Raw genomic sequence first — 21,110 nt, forward strand, 5'->3', positions numbered from 1 at the left:
TAGTTTCATTTCCATCTTAACAGCATTATGGTCGGAGCAGGTTTTTGGGCAGATTTCCACTTTTCTTATCTTTGGTGCCATTCCTCTAGTTACCCATATTTGGTCAATTCTTGTCCATGTCAGTTTGGCTTCAGAGAAGAAGGTTCCCTCTCCAGCCAGGGGATTCTTTGTTCTCCAAATATCGACTAAGTCCAAGTTGTCTGTCATCTCAAAAAAGGTTTTCGGTAATCTACCATCCTTAGTGACTACCTGTCTTTGTGCCTTGTCCATGTGTGTAGATACCACTCCATTCATATCTCTCATCAAAATCACATTATAGTCCAAGTAGTCCATCAAGGTCTCATGCAGCTTTTTAAAGAATTCAGATTTCCCCTCATTTGGTGCATAAACTCCTACTATTAAAAATTTCTCTCCTTGTATTTGAATTTCAATTGCCACAAATCTTCCTTGGTCATCTTTGGAAATAAATTTCGGTAATAGTCTCTCCTTTGCATAAATCACTACTCCTCTTTTTTTAACTTTATCCGAAGAGATAAATTCCTGGCCCAATCTTTTGTTGATCAATACTTTCCTGTGTAGCCTTGTTACATGTGTTTCCTGTAAACAAATCAAGTCCAATTGTTCCTTTTTTAGTAAATGAAACACAGATTTCCTTTTCTGAGGGGAGGTCAGATCGTTACAATTCCAGCTTAGTAGTTGCAGAGCCATGATGTAGTTACTTTACTTCTCCTCCAACTGCTCCAAGTGCTTGTTCCTGTTCTGTAGGTGGTATCACCTTCTCCAGGCGGTCTCTTAATTCAAAAGGTAGTTTTGGTATATCTAAAGTTCCTCTTTCTAGTATTCCTGGCTCTTCTCCAACTTCTTTCTGCAGGTCTTCACCGTGGTCTCTCAAAAATCTTACTTTGTCGTCCTCTGATCTTATTTTTATCTTTCTTCCTTTGAAGCTAAAAGAAAGGCCTTGGGGGACTTCCCACCTAAAGATGATTCTGTTGTTTCTCAACAGGGCAACCAAATCTCTGTAATTGGACCTAAGGTCCAAAAGATATTTCGGAATGTCCTTAAATATCTCCACTTTTGACTGGTGTATTTCCAAAGTCTTCTGGAAGTGCAGACTCAAGATTTTGTCTCTCTCCTCTTTTGTTCGGAGGGTGATCAAACAGTCTCACCCTGTTCTTCTTCCCTCCTCTTCCAAGCCTAAAGGCACTCACTATCTTGAAGTTATCCTTCTCCAAATCTGGGTTCCAAAAGTTTGCAAATTCCTGCGTAAGAAAATCAATCAAGTTGTCTTTCTCAAGTTCAGGTACAGCCCTGATTCTTAAATTCGTTTGCTTCTCCTTCAATTCAATCATAGACAGTATTGACCTATGGTCTTCAAGTTGCTTGTGTATCGGTGGTAACTTCTCTTCTACAGCAACTGCTATTTCCTTTGCTTCTTCAGCTGTCTTTCGGGTCGAAGTAGATTCCTGTAGCAATTTCTCAATAGTTTCTGTGTTAGTATTTACCTTCTGTCCCAAATTGTTAATGCTTGTGGTATTTTGATCAATTTTATTTGATGCTTCAGCTACTTGTTTACTTAAAATTTTTCCAAAGATTCATTAATTTTGCCAAGTGCCTGAGCTAAAACATCTTCGGATGCCATTCCTTTGGGTTTAGATTGTACCAATGCAGCTCCTATTGATAAACCAGGAGGGCCAGATGTTGATGCTCTTCGCTGCAGCCCAACGTCTGTGTGAAACACTCTACCAGACCTCGTTGCTTTTTCCTGAAGCAAATCTCTTTTCTCTTTTCCATTTGCCATAACAGTCTAGATAATACTCAAGGTCAGTCCCACGATCAGAGTTTGTTATGAAGTGGAAAATTCCCCTGGCCCAGTTGTTATTGTAACAATCTCAAACTTCCTCTAGGGGGACACAGTAACAGGCAACAGTTGTTACTTTAAAATAAATGTCCTTTTTCTTTTAATCCCCCAGCTCACAAAATAGACGACAATTTTAATTTCAGTTATTTTCCCGTTACTTTGAAACCAGGGGAAGCCAGCCAGAAATATTATATCTCACTTGTATCAGACTTGCGGAGTTAGCTGTCAAAAAATACTTTCACCAACAGCGCATTTCACAGTACGGCATTCTATTTTTCATTGGCAGTCCGTTCCCAGGTTTAGGCGGTGGATTCTTAGCTTCCTTTTCTCTCTTTTTACAGGGAAATACAGTTCAGATCTTTCCCCCCTCCTCTCCTGCAGTCAAGGGGGGAAATCGCTTGTTTTAGATGATAGAATTATAGTCTTTTTCAAGCGTCTTTCAAGGTTTTAGCTTACAAGTTCATTGCTTTCCTCTATTTACAAAGAACGGAAGGCAGACTTCCTGTTTATGCCTCTCCACTTCGGTATCCAATTACTTCTCCCCCCCCTCCTTTATTTCCCAAATTAACCTACTCACGAATCGTTGTTTTGTAGCCAAATTGTCACAGGAAAAAGGTAGCGCTCTCCGGTAACGGCTGTGCGGCTTCGCTCCACGGAAGAAGCAGTTGACTCACAGCACCGCGCCGCTTCCCCGCTTCACTCCGGAACCCGTAGTCGGGCTCCTTTGCAAGTTGGGGGGGCGCAAAAGGTGCCCGCCAAGTCCCACGGTCACAGGCTTCACCCGCCTGTGATTTTTGAAGGGTCCCCACTTTGCCGTAGCGGTGCAGACCCAATTCCCGCAGAGCCGATCCCCTCGGAGTCAGAGGGAATCCGCCATTACCGATGGCGCCACCCCGGAAGCCACTTTGAAAGCATGTCAAAGTGCAAGTAGATAAATAGGTACCGCTCCAGCGGAAAGGTAAACAGCGTTTCCATGTGCTGCTCTGGTTCGCCAGAAGCGGCTTAGTCATGCTGGCCACATGACCCGGAAGCTGTACGCCGGCTCACTCGGCCAAGAAAACGAGATGAGCGCCGCAACCTCAGAGTCGGTCACGACTGGACCTAATGATCAGGGGTCCCTTTACCTTTAAGCATGAGAGTGCTGTCTCCACTGAAATCATCCAGGGATAGAGACCTTTTACCTTTACCATTACCTATATGCACTGTACATTTAAAGCACATTTAAAGTATTTCCTTCCACCCAAGGAATTCGGAGAGCTGTAATTTGTTGTGGGTGCTGGGAAATGGTAGCTGTGATGGATAAACTACAGTTCTCAGGATTCTTTGGGAGAGATGTGCTTTAAATGCACCGTGTGTATGCAGCCTAAGTTAAGGCAATGCCAGGCTGCTTTCACTTTGCTCTTCTCATCTCAATCTTCCTCTGCCCCCTGAGGGATCTACATGACAAGATACTTTCATTTCCCCTGTATTGGAGTAAGATTCAACTGCCAATCAAACTGGCTTCTGTATGTGCCTTGGGGGTGGGTACCATCTTGTCCTTCACCTCAGGCAGCAAAATGCCTTGCGCTGACCCTGCCACTGACGGGGCTCGTTAGGCAAATCTCACCCAGTGATATGCCAGGATTAAATAAGTCAGCTACTTTTAAATTCTCAGCTCTGAATTCTGGCAACCGGTCCCTTGCAAAGCTTGTTTTAAGCTGCAGGGCACAAGCAAAACCAGCCAGGTAACAATTCAAGAATTACGAGAACATCAAACTTGCAGTGCCTTTCTCGGAAATTGTGTGGATAATGGAGTGGTTAATTAATTTAAGGCCAGTGCTATGCAGGCTTACTGACAAACACAGGACTATTGCTGACTAGTGTTTGGTGTCACCTGATGCTTCCTTGCTTGCAGTCTCCTGCCTCTCTCTCTGTGATCTTCGATGAACAGCCTTTCCCTCCCAACACATGACATTCTCTCTGACCCAGATATTCAGCATATATGGAAAGCAGAAGATCAGTGCGCAGCTCGGCTTCAGTGTTTTCTCCAGTCTACAGAAGAATAGGACTGGAAATGAAAATCAAGTGTAAATGCATGGAAGCAGATTCGTAAGTCAAAACAACAATGAGAGATCCACACCAGACATTTTAAGCACAATGATACCACTTGGACGGTTATAGAGAACCCTTGGAACTGGTTTAGGATGGATCATAGCTCAGTGGTAGAGCATCTCCACATAGGGCAAATCTCCACCTGTGATTACTTATGTCAGCTCCAAGCTGTTATATAGAGAAAGCCCTATTGTGGGCCTCTCTGGTGAATGAATGGGTCTTGACTCCAGTGGTTCCAAGGCTATCTCCATTCTTCCCAGCCTCCAGAATGTCTAATTTGGAACTCTAACAGTGCGTGGTGGTGGTGAAAGAACCACTCTACATCCATGGAACAATTCACGGGCATAGCTGAGGTGTATGTGGCAGACGTGCTCTTTCATTGGCAAAGCTCCATCAATAGACAGGTGCTTCCATTCCCTCCTAGCCACCTCCAGTCACTGCCAGTAGTTCTGAGGGTGTGGCCTCAGTGGAGTTAAGTGCTGCATCAGTTGGAAGACTCAGCCACTAGGAAGTTCTGCTAGCACTTTCTTTCTGCAAAGCTTCCTCTTCCAAACATTTTTTTTCATCCACTGCATAAAGAAGATTACTTAAGAGTGGTTTGTTGCAGCTCTGTAGCCTGCGTCTAACTCATTTAGGAACAAAGGTGTTCAGACTTGACAAATCAGGTTATCAAGGTGTGACGGAATACATCATTGCTTTCCTCTTTACAGGAAAATTGAGCTGCATCATATGGTCAGTGGTTGCCTACATAAAAAGATTATTGAGGTTTCAAAGCTCATTTGCATAGCAGGACTCTCACCAAAACTTTGATTTGCCCTCACCTGGGATTCTAGATACTCTGTTTGCTGATTCAATCTGCATTCTACAGTCTGCTTTGTGAAATCCCTGGAACCTGCTTACAGTGTTGCTGAACATGAACATGAAATTGGCTTATCTTCTTTTAGCTCTGTGCACAGCAATCATATTCATCTTGGTCTGGGCTTTCCAAAACAGAGGAGGGAAGCCCATGCTTTGTGACAGCCATCTTCAAGAGATGGGAAGGGAGGAAAAAAGCCATGGAATCTACAGCCAGGTATTTGCTGATTTGACTCCAGAAGAGATCATGCAAGTGAAGATCTACCTGCAGTACAACCTGGGGGTGCCATTAGTAGAACCTCCTCAAGCCAAGTCATCGGACAACTGCATTTTTTCTATCACCCTTCAGCTTCCTCCCAAAGCCGAAGTGCTCCAATTCCTGGACCACCAAGGGAGCAGGCCTGCACGGCAAGCTCTGGCTGTACTCCATTTTGGAAACCAGCAGGACCCAAATGTGACAGAGTTTGTGGTTGGTCCTCTTCCAAATCCAATGTACCACCAAGATGTCACAGTGCAGAAGTATGGAGGGAAGTTGCCTTACTCCAGAAGGTTTCTCCTAAATAATGAGTTCAAAGAAATCGTTACTTTCCTGAAGAACAAAGAATACCCCAAGGCTCCAAACTTTATGCAGAAAGTACTATATTACAATGGAAGCAATCTCACAAACTTCCCTGCCTTACCACCTGGACAAAAATCAGGAGACCGGAAAATCTGGGTTGTTCATTCCCAGAATGTCCCTGGCAGTTATCTGCATCCGGTTGGATTTGAAATTCTGGTAGATCTTAGCAGCCTAGACATTTCTCATTGGAAAGTGCTACAAGTCTTCTATAATGGACAGTACTTTGAGGACATGGAAGATATTGAGAGACAGTTCATTACGGGACATGTTAAAATAGCCAAGGTCAAAAAGGCTCCTTCTGACGGAGGATATTCCTCATTGAAGCAGAGGGTTCCACAACAGAGACTAGGCCCCTTGCACTATGAACCTCGTGGCCCCCGCTACCGTATTTGGAATAACCAGGTTTTCTTCATGCCCTGGAGTTTTGCCTTTGGCATAGATGCTAATAGGGGGCCACAGATATTTGATGTTAGGTTTAAGGGTGAGAGGATAGTCTATGAGTTAAGCTTGCAAGATGCATCTGCCATCTATGGCTCCAACACTCCAGGGGCAATGCTGACCAGATACATGGACCTAAGCTTTGGCCTTGGTTTAACTGGCTCCACTCTCACCCAGGGCGTGGATTGTCCTTACCTGGCTACCTATTTGGACAGGCACTATTTTCTTGATTCCTCCTTCCCTGTCACTCGCAAAGGCTCTATCTGCATCTTTGAGCAGAATGCTGAGGTCCCTGTGAGACGCCATTATGACCGCTCAGAGCCTCCGTTTTACGGAGGGTTGGTGGATTCTGCTCTTGTCTTCAGGTCCATATCTACAGTTGGTAATTATGATTATATTTGGGATTTTATATTTCATCAAAATGGAGCTATCGGGATCAGGATCCATGCAAGTGGATACATTCAATCTGCTTTTTACTTTGGCGATGCCTTGGAATTTGGAAACAGAGTTGAAGAGTGGACATTGGGAACAATTCACACTCACAACATTAATTTCAAGGTGGATATGGACATTGGTGGTAAGTGTACACCTCTTTTGTAACTTATGGATTGAAGTAATTTCTACTGCTGGTAAGGGGATGTCTCTTTTGTGGCTTTTCTGTGCCTGTTTGTGGCTTGCTTGCTTGCTGACTGCTTGTAGCCCATACAGAAAGAATCACAGAATGGTAGACTTGGAAGTGACTCCAAGGGTCCTCTAGTCCAATCCCCTGGACTGCAGGAGTCATAGCTATTTAATCCCTGACAGGTGGCCCTCCAACTTCTGTTTAAAACCTTCAAGGAAGGAGAGCTCACCAGCTTTCAAGGTAGTGCATTGAACTGTTGAACATCTACAGTACTCTCAAAACATTCTTCCCAATGTTTAGTCAGAATCTCTTCTCCTGAAATTTGAATCCATTGGTTCGTGTCCTATCCTCTGGAGCACCAGAAAACAGGCTTTCTGCACTATCCATGCGACAGCCCTTCAGAAACATTTAAGAAGGCTATCATCTCTATGTCTTCTTTCTTCCAGGGTAAACATATCCAACTCCCTCAACCATTCCTCATAAGCCTTGGTTTCCAGACCCTTGATCATCTTCATTGCTCTGCTCTGCACACATTCCCGTTGTCAATATCCTCCTTAAACTGTTGTTCCTTCTTAAAATATGTTTTCCTTGTTATGGTTTACATGAACAGCTTACCAGAGGTTACTTCCTTTTCATGCCACTCTCTCTGCCAAGAGTAATAGAAAAACAGGCATTCAAGGCTCAGAGAAATGTTGGAAGATGCCCTGGGGTATTGGCAGCCCCCCATTTCTCCAGGCGTCCTTCGGTGAGCGTGGTTCTGGAAATGCTACTCCCTTCTTTTCCAGACGCCCCAGCGACACAAATCATAATGATTTATGCACACTAATCTCCTGGCATCGTACAGCAATAAGCAGGAGACTCCGTAGTTCTATTCTACGTTTTATTTACAGATTATATACAGAGAAAGCATAATGGCTAGCATTCTCTTAAGCTTCGAGGACAGGCACTGTAAAAGCGAAGGTACAGTTACAAAGGACATATGCAGCAGGAAGAGATAAGACTGTTTCTTCTTGGAACTTCCGGTCGGCGCCATCGGCTAATGGCGGATCTCCCTCCGAGCTCCGGAGGAGGTCTGCTTCACGAGTTCGGGTCCTGCCGCTACGGCGAAGCGGGGACCCTTTAAAATTACAGGCGCGGAAGCCTGTAAGCAAGGAGACTCGGTGGGCACCATTGCGCCCCCCCGGAATCGAGAGGGAGCCTTTTTAAAGGCTCCGGAACGGCAGCGGGGGTAAAGCGCGGTGCTGAGAGTCGTCACCCAGCCCGTGAAGCGAAGCCGCGTCGCCATGGTCGGAGAGCCCCGATTCCTTCCTGAATCTGGATTACAAATTTAAAGCCCGTGAGTAGGATTTACAAATCGATTGGGATTTTACAAATATTTTAAGAGAATTCGGCCGAAAACGGGAAAGGTATAAATTAAGGAAGTCTGCCTTTCCCGGACTGCATGAAACTTAAAGCAAAGGAAGATAAAGCCGCAACCTGAGAAAAATCTGAGAAACGTAAGTTGAACTAAGTAACCTTGACGTTGGGACTAAATCCCCCCGTGCAGGCAGGGGCAGGGGGAGGAAGAAAAGTGAATTTTGGATAACCTGCATGGAAATGTTAAAGGGAAACGTCTGTCTACTGTCTTGATTCCTTGGAACGGACTGCCTAAACAAGGCACCTATTGAGAACTGTCATCTAGAACTGTCATATTTAAGACTTCAAAAATACTTTGTTACTTTGTTACTGGACTGCTCTGTTTTGGAGATTTAACTGCTATATTGAAGCTCAGAAAAGATACTTGAGATTGTTGTTATAGACTTTATTGGATACTTTCAAAGAGATACTTTGTTTTTGGACTGCTCCCTCTAGGGGGTTGCAGGGAAACAGTTGCAAAGTGTGCCACAGAAACCAAGCTAGTGGAATTTTCCATCTTAAAATTCCTAGACGAGGGAACGACCTTGGTTGATATGAGTGGCCCAGCAGAGGAGATAATAACAAGAGCCAAGAGTAAAACTGCACAAAAGAAAAGAGGTTCACTCTCAAGTATTCCGCCAGCAGGAACGGCTGCAGCTGGGCAGTCGAAAACAACAGTTATGACTTCTGACCCCGTGACACAAGCATTACTCAAGATTAATGAATCTTTGGAAGTGTTGCAGAAACAGGGGGCAGACAATAGTAAACAGCTGGCAGACCTTGCAGCAAAACTTGATTTAAATACCAAAAGTATAACATCTAATACAGAAAGTATAAATAAATTGGTACAAGAAAATACTACAATTCGAAAGATTGCTGAAGAAGCTAAAGAAATTGCAGAAACTACACAGGCAAAATTGGCACCAGTCTGTAAAAAAGTAGATGAACATGAGTTGGCTTTGTCCATGCTTGAATTGCAGAGAAAAGAAAGAAATTTGAGACTGAGATTGGTACCCGAAAACGAAAAAGATAATTTGGAGGATTTTTTGACAAAAGAGTTTTTGGAATTTTGGCAATTGAGCCCGGAGAAGGAAGAATTTAAGATAGTTACTGCTTTCAGACTGGGCAGAAAACAAAATAGAAAGAAACCAAGGGATTGCTTGATAATATTAAGATCAAAGGAAGAAAGAGACAAAATTTTAAGTCTACATTTTCAAAGAACTCTTGAGATTGAAGACAATTTTGTGGAAATTTTCAAGGATCTTCCTAAACATATCTTGGAGGTGAGAGCCCACTATAAGGATTTGGTCTACCTGCTGAAAAAGAACAGAATACTCTTCAGGTGGGAATTCCCACAAGGCCTATCGTTCAACTACAAAGGAAAGAAAGTTAAAATAAGAACTGTTCAAGATAAAGAGCAATTTTTAGAAGTGAATGAAGAGGACCTGGTGAAGGAGGTGGTGGCAGAGGAACCAACCCCAGAAGTAAAGGGGGTTACGGACATCTTAAATTTAACATTTGGACTTAAATCACCGACTGAGGACGAACAACTGCTTGGAGCAGTTGGAGGGGCAACCAAATAACAACAAGATGGCTCTGCAATTTCTGAGTTGGAATTGTAATGGTCTAAATCTTCCCAGAAAAAGACGAGCTGTTTTTCATATTTTGAAAAAAGAACAATTGGACTTGATTTGTTTACAAGAAACCCATGTGACAAGGGTCCACAGGAAATTACTTATCAACAAAAGATTAGGACAGGAATTCATATCATCGGACAAAGTTAAGAAAAGAGGAGTGGTAATATATGCAAAGGAAAAATTAGCCCCAAAATTGATGTTTAAAGATGAACAAGGAAGATTTTTGGCTATTGAAATACAAGCTCAAGGAGAAAAATTCTTGATATTAGGGATTTATGCACCAAATGAAGGGAAGTCAGAATTCTTCAAGAAATTGCATGAAATCTTGTTGGACTATTTAGATTACAATTTAATCATGATGGGAGATATGAATGGAGTAGTCTCTACAAACATGGACAAGGCACAAAGACTGGTAGTCTCTAAGGATGGGAGACTACCAAAGACATTTTTTGAAATGACTGGCAATATGGACTTAATTGACATTTGGAGATCAAAGAACCCTCTTGAAAGAGAGGGAACTTTCTTCTCTGAAGCAAAAATGACATGGACAAGAATTGACCAAATATGGGTAACTAGTGGAATGGCTCCAAAGATAAAGAAAGTGGAAATCTGCCCAAAGACGTGCTCCGACCATAACGCCGTAAAGATGGAGATGAGGCTAACAACAGCTGGTTCTTTTAGATGGAGGATGAATGACACCCTTTTTAGAGATGAAGAGGTCTATAAAAAGGCCCAAAAGACTTTGAGAGATTATTTTGAGATAAATCTGAAAACAGAGGTGGAAAAAAGAACAATTTGGGATGCAAGTAAAGCTGTGATGCGAGGCTTCCTAATACAACAGAACTCTATAAAGAAGAAGAAACAAAATGAGAAGAAGGATAAAATCCTGGAAAAGATAAGAGAAGAGGAAAAAAAGTTGAGGTCTAAACCAAAGTCCCAGGAGATCTTGAGAGAAATTAAGCTGTATCAGACACAATATTTGGAACTGATGAATCAAGAAATAGAATGGAAAATTAAACAAATGAGACAAAGGACCTTCGAATCTGCAGATAAATGTGGGAAGCTTCTGGCATGGCAATTGAAGAAAAGACAAAAATTAAATACGGTTACCAATTTAGAGGTGGAAGGAAAGAGTATCAACAAGCCAAACGAAATTAGAAACTGTTTTCAGAGCTTTTTCAGAAGATTATATTCACAGGGCCCGGTGAATGAGGGAGAAATAGACGAGTTTCTCAAGAAATATGGATTACAAAAAATTTCACAACAGAGTAAAATAGACCTGAACCAGAAAATAACTGAGCAAGAAATAGAGGGTGCCATTCAAAATATGCAACTGGGAAAATCTCCAGGACCAGATGGACTGACTTCCAGATATTACAAAGCTTTGAAGGAGTGGTTGATACAACCTTTGAAGGAAGTCTGTAATGAAATATTAGAGGGGAAACAGGCACCTGAATCGTGGAAAGAAGCGTATATTACACTGATACCAAAGACAGAGACTGAAAAGACTCAGATGAAGAACTGCCGCCCTATATCGCTACTCAATGTGGATTACAAAATTTTTGCAGACATTTTAGCAAAAAGACTGAAAAAAGTGTTGGTGGGTGAGATTCATAAGGACCAAGCAGGCTTTCTCCCAGGAAGACATTTGTCAGATAACGTTAGGAATATAATAGACATTATGGAATTATTAGAAGTCAATAGAAACACTAAGGCAGTTTTGATATTTGTGGACGCAGAGAAAGCCTTTGATAACATTTCTTGGAGTTTTATGAAGAAGAATCTACAAGGGATGGGGGTAGGCCAAGGTTTTGAGAATGGTATAGGTGCAATATATTCTGAACAAAAGGCCAAATTAATTGTAAATAACGTGGTAACTGAAGCAATTCAGATAGAAAAAGGGACACGACAGGGGTGCCCAATATCTCCACTGCTTTTTATATCAGTCCTGGAGGTCCTGCTAAATATGATTAGAAAAGACCAGTTGGTTAAGGGGGTTCAGGTCGGAGCAAAACATTATAAATTGAAGGCCTTCGCAGATGATTTAGTACTTATTTTGCAAGAGCCAGACACTAGTACGAAAAGGGTTTTGGAATTAATTCAAGAATTTGGTCAAGTTGCAGGTTTTAAATTAAACAAACAAAAAACTAAAGTGCTGGAGAAAAATCTAACAGCTACGGAAAGAGAGCAGTTTCAAAAGGAAACAGGATTAGCTGTGGTTAAGAAAGTGAAATACTTGGGGATTAACATGACATCTAAAAATGTGAATCTATTTAAAGATAATTATGAGAAATGTTGGATGGAAGTTAAGAAAGATCTAGAAGTTTGGTCAAATTTGAAGCTTTCCTTGTTAGGCCGAATTGCTGTTATTAAGATGAATGTTTTGCCTAGAATGCTGTTCTTATTTCAGGCTTTGCAGATTTTGGACAAAATGGACTGTTTCAAGAGGTGGCAGAAAGATATATCTAAATTAAAGCCCAGAATAAAATTTAAGATACTTACGGATGCAAAAGAAAGAGGGGGTTTGCCCTGCCGGACTTAAAGTTGTACTATGAATCAGCAGCTTTTTGCTGGTTGAAAGATTGGCTGCTCCTTGAGAATACAGACATTTTAGATTTGGAAGGGTTCAATAATACCTTCGGATGGCATGCTTATATATGGTACGACAAGGTAAAGGTTCATAAAGGTTTTAAGAATCACATTGTTAGGAAAGCTTTATATAATGTTTGGATTAGATATAAAGACTTGTTGGAAAACAAAACCCCAAGGTGGCTGTCGCCAATGGAAGCTAAAGGGTTGAAAAAACTTAATATGGAATCGAAATGGCCAAAATATGGGGAAATTCTAGAGCAAGAGGGAGATAAGGTAAAACTACAGAGCTATGAAAAATTGAAGCCTAAAGTTCGAGATTGGCTCCATTATTATCAAATAATGGAGGTTTTTAAACAAGACAGAAAAATTGGCTTCCAGGTGGAAAGATCCAAATTAGAAACGGAATTGTTAGAACCCAATACTAAAACTTTGTCAAGAATGTATAACTTGTTGCTGAAGTGGAATACACAGGACGAGACGGTTAAGTCAGCTATGATTAAATGGGCACAGGATTTCGGTTATAACATTATGTTTGCTGACTGGGAAAAGTTATGGACCACCGGTATAAAGTTTACGGCATGTAATGCCCTAAGAGAAAATATTATGAAAATGATTTACAGGTGGTACATGACACCAGTCAAGCTTGCAAAAATTTATCATTTGCCCGATAATAAATGCTGGAAATGTAAAGAAACTGAAGGTACATTCTTTCATCTTTGGTGGACTTGCCCAAGGATTAAAGATTTCTGGGAGATGATTTATAATGAATTGAAAAAGGTATTTAAGTATACCTTTCTTAAGAAACCAGAGGCTTTTCTCCTGGGCATGGTTGGCCAATTGGTGTTAAAGAAGGACAGAACTTTTTTTATGTACGCCACAACAGCAGCAAGAGTCCTTATAGCAAAGTATTGGAAGACACAAGAACTACCCACACTGGAAGAATGGCAGACGAAGGTGATTGACTACATGGGACTAGCTGAGATGACCGGCAGAATCCGAGATCAAGGAAAAGAGACAGTGGAGGAAGATTGGAAGAAATTCAAAGTTTATCTTAAGAACTATTATAAAGTAAATGAATGCTAAAACGCCAAGGTTAGGAAATTATGAGGTTACTGCTGTATTGACTTGGTAATGACAAGAGGGTTTAAAGGTCAATTAATTAAAATTTGAAGAGAGGATTTGCTGGAAGAAATTTGAAAACAGGGATGCAGAAAGGGAGGGTATGGGGAAGTCGGAGAGAACAGGGTTATGAAAAGAAGGATTTGAAATTTTACATGTTTATGTGTTTGTTTGTTATTGTATTGTGTTTTGTATGTGTTAATTAAGTGTTAAAAAATCAATAAAAATATTAAAAAAAAAAGACTGTTTCTTCTTGTTCTCACACTCTCTCAGTCAGTCATGTGAATTATACCAATCACAAAATGCAGCCTCGGTGGACTGATTTACTAACAGGAACAACAGTTTGCAAGAAACCTGAGCTGCTGCTCATCTCCAACACTTGGAGTTTGCTGCCACAGACATAGATTTTGGGCTGTCCTGAAGCCAAGTCCAGCTTTTGGCCTGTAGGTATTCTTGTGACTTGTATGTTTATAGAATCTGCAATCTCTCTTGAGATTTCAGCAACAGGCTCACTCATTCCGTGTAAGGCCAGGTGGGAGAGGCTGGAGCTGATGGATGACGTATGATGACAGCGCAAACATGAATATGTGTTTGAACAGTGTGCCACGACAACATTGTCTTAATGGCATGGAAAATGGGGCAGGGATATACCGTATTTTTTGCTCGATAACACGTACCTGACCATAACATGCACATAGTTTTTAGAGGAGGAAAACAAGAAAAAAAAAATCTGAATGAAACAGTGGATGTATCATTTTTGTGCTTCATGCTGTGGCCACAGACATGGGATTTAACAGTGAGTTTGGGGTAGCCCAATCCAAAAATCCTGAGAATCCATGTGGATCTGTGCTTTGTAACCACGTTTTTGCACCATTGCAGCTCAAGGCAACAGTGGGTGCGTGATTTTTTTGGTGCAGGCTGTAGCCATGGACATGCTATGTGATCTGATGGTGAATTTGGGGTGACCCAATGCAAAGATCCTGAGGATCCATGTGGATCCGTGCTTTGTAACCATGTTTTAAGTGGGGAGGGAAGGAAAAACACAGAAGGGACAAGGAGCATGAGAGGGGTGTGCGGAGAAGCAGCTGGCTAACAATGCAGGAGAGGGGTTTAACGGGAGGGAGGAAAGGAAGGCAAAAGTTTTCCCCCACCCACCCAAGCCAGCCCTCTCTCTCTCTCTCTCTCTCTCTCTCTCTCTCTCTCTCCCCCACCTGGATGTTTCTCCTGCATGCGGAGAAGCAGCTGGCTAACAATGCAGGAGAGGGGTTTAACGGGAGGGAGGAAAGGAAGGCAAAAGTTTCCCCCCACCCACCCAAGCCAGCTCTCTCTCTCTCTCTCTCTCTCTCTCTCTCTCTCTCTCTCTCTCCCACCTGCATTTTCCGGCTGCCTGCGATGCTGGATGCAGCAGCAGCAGCGAGCACGGAGAGGAGGAGGTGGTGGCTGTCGGCTGCGCTCCTAGCGAAAACAGTGGGCAGTAAGACCCTGAGGCAGAATGCAGGAAAGCAGCAACCTCCTCTTTTTAGCCTTCTCTCCTCCGTGATCTGATTTTTGCCCCTGTACTCAGGCCAGTCAGCTCCAGGGACCACACATTCGCTCAATAACATGCACAGACATTTCCCCTTACTTTTTAGGAGAAAAAATGTGAGTGTTATAGAGAGAAAAATATGGTATTTATTAAGCATGTACCATAAATATAAATTATGGATTGGAGTAATCTGGGAAGAAATATTCCTGTAAGTACAATTTCTTCTCTTATTGGATTACCTTAAAATGAACAGGGCTCATTCTCTTTGTGTTCTTTAGGAAACCAAGTAATCGCCTTCAGACTGTGGTTTAGAAGGCTGCATCTTGCTATGCAATTCTCTTCACTTGTCGGGTCTCCTCTAACACTCTTTAACTTGCATCCAAAACAAGAACGTTTCCCATCCCACATTCTCCCCTGCAGGGTCTGATACCCCTTCTCTGAAGGGTTGAAAAATGTGGAATGGGGCACAGTGGTCTACTGAGGGATCAAGAATCCCAAATCTGAAAATTGGCTCTAGGTTAACCTAATGTGACATTCCTTTTAATTGTGCAGTAAGCTGCTGTCTGTGTGGATTTTCTTTATTCAATTACGGATTACCCTCCTTCCCCAGATTTTCATTGAGACTGTTGTGCTTAGTGAGGGAAAGATTAAGCCTTCCTGCTTTAGCCATGATCCTGATAAAACCTGGCTCCTCACATGGTTATGAGGCTTGGGGACGGCAAGCTACCATTTCGCATGAATGAATGCTTGCTTGCTTCCTTTCTTAAGTCTCATAGCTGTGCAAAGAACTAACTTTCATTCAAATCAAATCTGTAGAGGGAAGGGTTTAACCTCACCTCTGCATGTGCTATGGTTGCAATGGACTTAATATCTGTAATTTAAATAAGGGGGGGGGACCAGTGTGTACACTATGCATTTAGAGTAATGTGTAGTTTGACCTTCTGGCAGTCTCCCTCTCTTCCCTCCCAGCCTATCAGAAATTATTCAGGAGGGTCCCAACCCTCCCACGAGGCTCTTTTGGGGCACCACAGTTATGTGTAGGTGGAGGAAGGGATGGGAAGCCTTTCTTTGGTGAACTTCCTGAGGTTATTTTATCTTAGGATCTAAGCTTTAATTTGTTTCTATTAAAATATTTATAGCTTGCCGCAAGGCAGCTAAGAAAACTCAAGCCAAATAAAGTACAGTAGACATTATAAAATAGCAAGATAAAAATGAGTTAAAGCTCAGCGGAACATAATGCCACCAAATTTAATCATCTCTTCACATCTGTCTGGAGCCTGACAAATGCTGTCTAGATCTGGAATCAGCACTTTACATGTCTCCGCAGGTGTCAAGGAACCTGATTTGCAGCCATGCTGAAGGTGATTCTGCAAGTTATTTGCATTTGTTTATTTTGCTGAGACCATTGAAGACTCATTCTTCTACAGGGAAGAGCGAGCTCAGCAGCCTGTGAGATCTACTCCCACTTCTAGATGTATAAAAATAGATGAGATTATGACCATAGCATGGTCTTTGTTGACCTCGGTCCAGCAGATAGGATCTAAGTGTAAGGTATTTGGCATGAAACTTGGGTGGCTTCCTGCCAGAGCTACCACCCAGGTAACTGCATTTATAATTGGCCAGCAGATATTTCTGGACCATAGTAGCTACCACACAGTTGACCTGGCTGTGATTTGTTTCATAAACCAAGCAGTTCCAAATGCCACAGAGTGTATGACCTCTCCCATAACTATGATACCACCATGATGCCACAATGTAAGGGAAGGGCTGTAGCTCAGTGGTAGAAAATCTGCTTTGCATGCAGAAGGTCTCAGGTTCAAGCCCAGGCATCTCCAGGTAGGGTTGGCAATGAAGAAGAAGAAGAAGAAGAAGAAGAAGAAGAAGAAGAAGAAGAAGAGTAGTAGTTTGGATTTGATATCCCGCTTTATCACTACCCGAAGGAGTCTCAAAGCGGCTAACATTCTCCTTTCCCTTCCTCCCCCACAACAAACACTCTGTGAGATGAGTGGGGCTGAGAGACTTCAGAGACGTGTGACTACCCCAAGGTCACCCAGCAGCTGCATGTGGAGGAGCGGAGACTCGATCCCGGTTCACCAGATTACGAGTCCACCGCTCTTAACCGCTACACCACACTGGCTCTCAGGAGCAATGGAGAGCCCAGTCAGTAGGTACAATACTGAGCACAGCCCCAGAGGCCAGCAGCCCCTGTCCTCTCCCTTCCATGGCCAGGAAAGATGGTGGAAGCTACCCCAGTGGTGGCAGCAGCAGGAGCTACCAACCACTGAGCCACACCCTGCCATACTCGGCTCCAGTATCAGCCTCCTCTTCCTTGTCTTGCTGTGCCACCAGTTACTTCCCCCACCCCACCCCATGCAGTGGGAGGAGAAGGAGCCACCAGCCACTAAAGCTGCACCAGTTCTGCATTTGCCCTCTTCTGCCACCTGAACATTGGGGATCATTAAAAATATTTGGGGGACACAAAGTGCCTTGGACCCTAGGAGTTGGCACTTGTGGCTGCTTTTCTATGTTAACAAAAGCTGCGCTTGTGTGGACATGACCAAGCAGCTGAAAAATATGACGCCTCAACAGATGTCTTTATTTGTTTTCTGTGCTAGGTGTGAAAAATTCCCTGGTAGCCAATGACATGGCTTTTGAGACAGTCAAGGCCCCTTGGAGTCCAGAGAATAAGATCCACCGGATGAAGATAGTAAGGAAAGTCTTGGACACTGAGAACAAGGCCGCCTTCCGCCTTCACGACAACATGCCAAGGCACATATATTTTGCTGCCAACAGCACAAACAAGTGGGGCCATAAGCAAGGCTATCGGATCCAGATGGTCAGCTTTTCTGGAGACCACCTGCCAGAAACAGATCCAATGGAGCGAGCCATCAGTTGGGGAAGGTAAGTGACTAATTTTTAGATGCTGAAACCCAAATGGGAAACCCAGATCAGAGACATGGGGACGTAGGTAGCTGCCTTATACTGACCTTGGTTCACCTATCTCAGTATTGTCTACTGACTGGCACGTCTTCTGGGTGTCAGACCATGTTCTCTCCCAACCCTACCTGGAGATGCTGAGGACTGAAACCGGGGCTTTATACATACCATGGCCCTTCCCCCTGAAATTGGGGCTCCTTAACTCTAAGGGTGTTGAGATTTTGAGTGCTTTGGTTTGTGTCCATCACTCTGTCTCTCTCCTGGCTCCATCTGAGTCCCTGCAGTTACAAGCTTTGATGATGTCTGAAACTTTGCCAGGGCGGGGATGTCCAATGCCAGGACTCAGCAGAATATGTAGTCATGTGGTCCTGGAAACAAAATTTAGGCCACTACATAAGAAGTCGAAAACCAGGACTTTCAAGGTAGCTTTCTCGGAAATGCTACCTGTCCCATGTAGACAGGGCAAGCTAGACAGGCACAGCTCAGACGTCTCAATATGTGGTGTCAGGAGGAAGGTAAGGGATTTGATATGCTCTGGGGAATGTACAAAGGAGAGGAACCAGACTGCTGGTGCGTGATTGATACTGAGAGAGAGAGAGAGAGGATAGATAGATAGATAGATAGATAGATAGATAGATAGATAGGTGATATATAGATATAAAGTAGCAGAACCACTTTCATTCTGATCATGGGCCGAAAGCCAACAGAAGCTGAGGAGGGTCCAGTTTGGCACAAATCATTCCCTAGGGATGAGGGTGAAAATGTTAATGATTGTCCAGAATTTACAGGGAAGAACTAGACATTGAAGGCACAGGAGCACATGATAGAAGTTCAAAGCACTGCAGGGCAAAACACACGTGCCAAAGATATGTGGAGAGACACGCAGTGTATATGTTTTGATACAGTTATGCTAGAAGCCTCACAGTCAAACTGGGATGCTTGATCTTAGAGTAGCTGGGGAAACCCAGCCAGATGGGTGGGGTACAAATAATACATTATAATTATTAGATAAAGTGGGTATAATGGGAATCTGGCAGCTTGGAGAAAGCTGGTGGGACACGGTTATTATCTCTGGATACAACTCAATAGGAAGGACAGGGAAGAGCATACTGGAGGTGGTGTTTCTGTTTGTCAAAGAGGATATGGATTCTAACAAGCTAGAAACCCCCAAAGTGGCAAGCAGCTCTAGAGAAGCTAAATTTGGGAGTCTATCCACCATCTTGAGAGAATGACCAAAGTCAAGCACTACAGCAACTGTGGGGAACCCGTGGGCTTCTAGATGTTTTTGGACTACAACTCCCAGACGGCCATTGACCATGTTGGCTGGGGTTGATGGGAGTCGGAGCAGAACACCTGGAGGGCAGCATACTAACCACCCATCTTCTGTAGCTTACTGCTGGATCTCCTTCCTAGGGTAGTTGGGATTCCACACACTAGTCTCAGCAGTGCTCTGCTTTTCAGGTACAAGCTGGCTGTCACCAAACGGAAAGAGAAGGAACCATTTAGCACCAGTATCTATAACCAGATGGACCCATGGACACCTTCAGTGGCCTTTGCTGACTTCCTAAACAATGAGAGCATTATCAATGAGGTGAGTTGTGATCCCTATGGGCACTGACAGATCTATCACCCTGAAGCCACACAGTGACTGGAGACTTTGGATATATTTTAAAATATACAGGCTGAGCAGATTTCATGGGAGTGCATCAACAGTGGCTCCTTATATCTGAAGCTTCTCCTGCACCATCCTTTTCTCTCACCAGGCCTTTCCCTTAGATAGCCATTTAACATGATCCGTTGTGTCTCCCTTTGGCAGGACCTGGTTGCCTGGATCACCGCTGGCTTCCTGCATATTCCACATGCTGAGGACATTCCCAACACTCTAACGCTTGGGAACGTGATTGGCTTCTTTTTGAGGCCTTACAACTATTTTGACGATGATCCTTCTATGGATTCTCCAGACAGCGTTTTCTTCAGCAGCCAGCAGGACCCCGCTTCCTGCAACGTCAACTACCTCGCCTGTGTGCCAAAAACAGCTGCGTGCTTGCCCAGCTTCCCGCCTTTCACTTATGAGGGCTTCCAAAACATGACGACGCTCTGATGCCTTCTAATTTTGGGATGGGTGGGGTTGTTTTGAGTTAGGGAGAGGGTGGGTGGCTGCTGAACAGGGCAGCATGAAATCTGTGTATGCCAAGAACAGCGAATCCCAGCTCTGCCAAGTGTCTTTGAAACCCAAATCTTAAGCCTTGCTTCCACACATTGCACATGTTCGCTAGTTGTATTTGCAAGAATCTTTTGCCGGGACTCTGTACTGGGCAGACAACTAGATCACCACACACTTTACATCGCTTGCTGTTTGCCACACAAAGCTGCTGTGTGCTAGCCTGTGGCTGTGATAGCACGTGACCATATTTGCCTAGCACACTATCAATTTACGATGCCATTTGCCTTCCAGTAAACTCAAGCCTATTACCAAGACATTTAGTATGTAGCTGCTCACAAATGGCCTGTCAGGAAGATTTATGCACATCAGTTCTGCCAGTGTCAATCCAAAACCAGATCTGTTTAGCAAAAAGCAGGGACAGGGTAGGAGGAAATTGAAGTCAAAAGCTAAGCAGTCCATTGGGTTTCTCTTTTTAATACACCTGGATTATTTGTAAATTTTTAATTTGATATTTCTGCAAGTAGCAGTGCTGATTATTGTTTTAATGGAAGCACACCTCCAAAACTCAATTAATTTGGTGTCTTTCGCACCGTTTTGCTGAATTGCTTTTCAATTTAGCAAAAGGCAGACTAGATTGCTATGCTTAAATGAATGGGGTTTTGTAGTGTCTCATTCCACAGACGTCAGGAAAAGTCAAGCATCACTCCACCTGTCAGGCTCAAAATTTAACCCCTGTCATTTTTAAAAAACATACCGGGGCACCTTTATTATGGGCACTGTCAAGCTGCCACATTAAAAGACTCAATCCAGGTTTCATCAATAATTGTGTATCTGTTTCTTAGATATATGTCCACATCTCCTGAACATTGAAAATTGCAAATGTTATTAAAAATGCATCTCAATCATTCTTAGTGGCAAAGAGAATAATCTTTCAGCAGAGGAAATGCAGGTTTATTCTCTCTGACCACCACTGGGAACCTGAAGACAATTTCTATTTCTGAGTTTGCAGCTTATTCAAGACAAATATGGTACCTTTCTGGACATCTGGGCAGTCTACATCAATCTTTGCCAACCTGGTACAGATCTGTATTAGACACACCTGGGTTGACACCAGCATCCTGCAGTCAGGATAGAACATGAGACTTTTAATCTCAGGGTTGTGAGTCTGAGCCTCACGTTGGGTGAAATATTACTACACTGCAGGGGGTTGGATGGCATAACCCCTGTGGTCCCTTCCAATTCTATGATCCATTGAGCT

At 43.2% G+C, this 21,110-nt stretch overlaps 1 protein-coding gene across 1 annotated transcript in view; it reads left to right on the forward strand.

Moving 5' to 3' along the window:
- Positions 1–20,758, forward strand: part of LOC308478345 (amine oxidase [copper-containing] 3-like) — a 28,505-nt gene extending 7,747 nt beyond the window's left edge. The window contains 4 exon segments of the mRNA XM_081007938.1: positions 6,420–6,438; positions 17,367–17,652; positions 19,150–19,279; positions 19,505–20,758. Coding sequence (XP_080864064.1) covers positions 6,420–6,438; positions 17,367–17,652; positions 19,150–19,279; positions 19,505–19,789 — 720 coding nt within the window. The 3' untranslated portion in view covers positions 19,790–20,758.
- Positions 20,759–21,110: the final 352 nt, after the last annotated feature.

The sequence above is a fragment of the Podarcis pityusensis genome (genome assembly GCF_964106645.2).
Source record: "Podarcis pityusensis genome assembly, chromosome: 5".
Taxonomy (NCBI): domain Eukaryota; kingdom Metazoa; phylum Chordata; class Lepidosauria; order Squamata; family Lacertidae; genus Podarcis; species Podarcis pityusensis.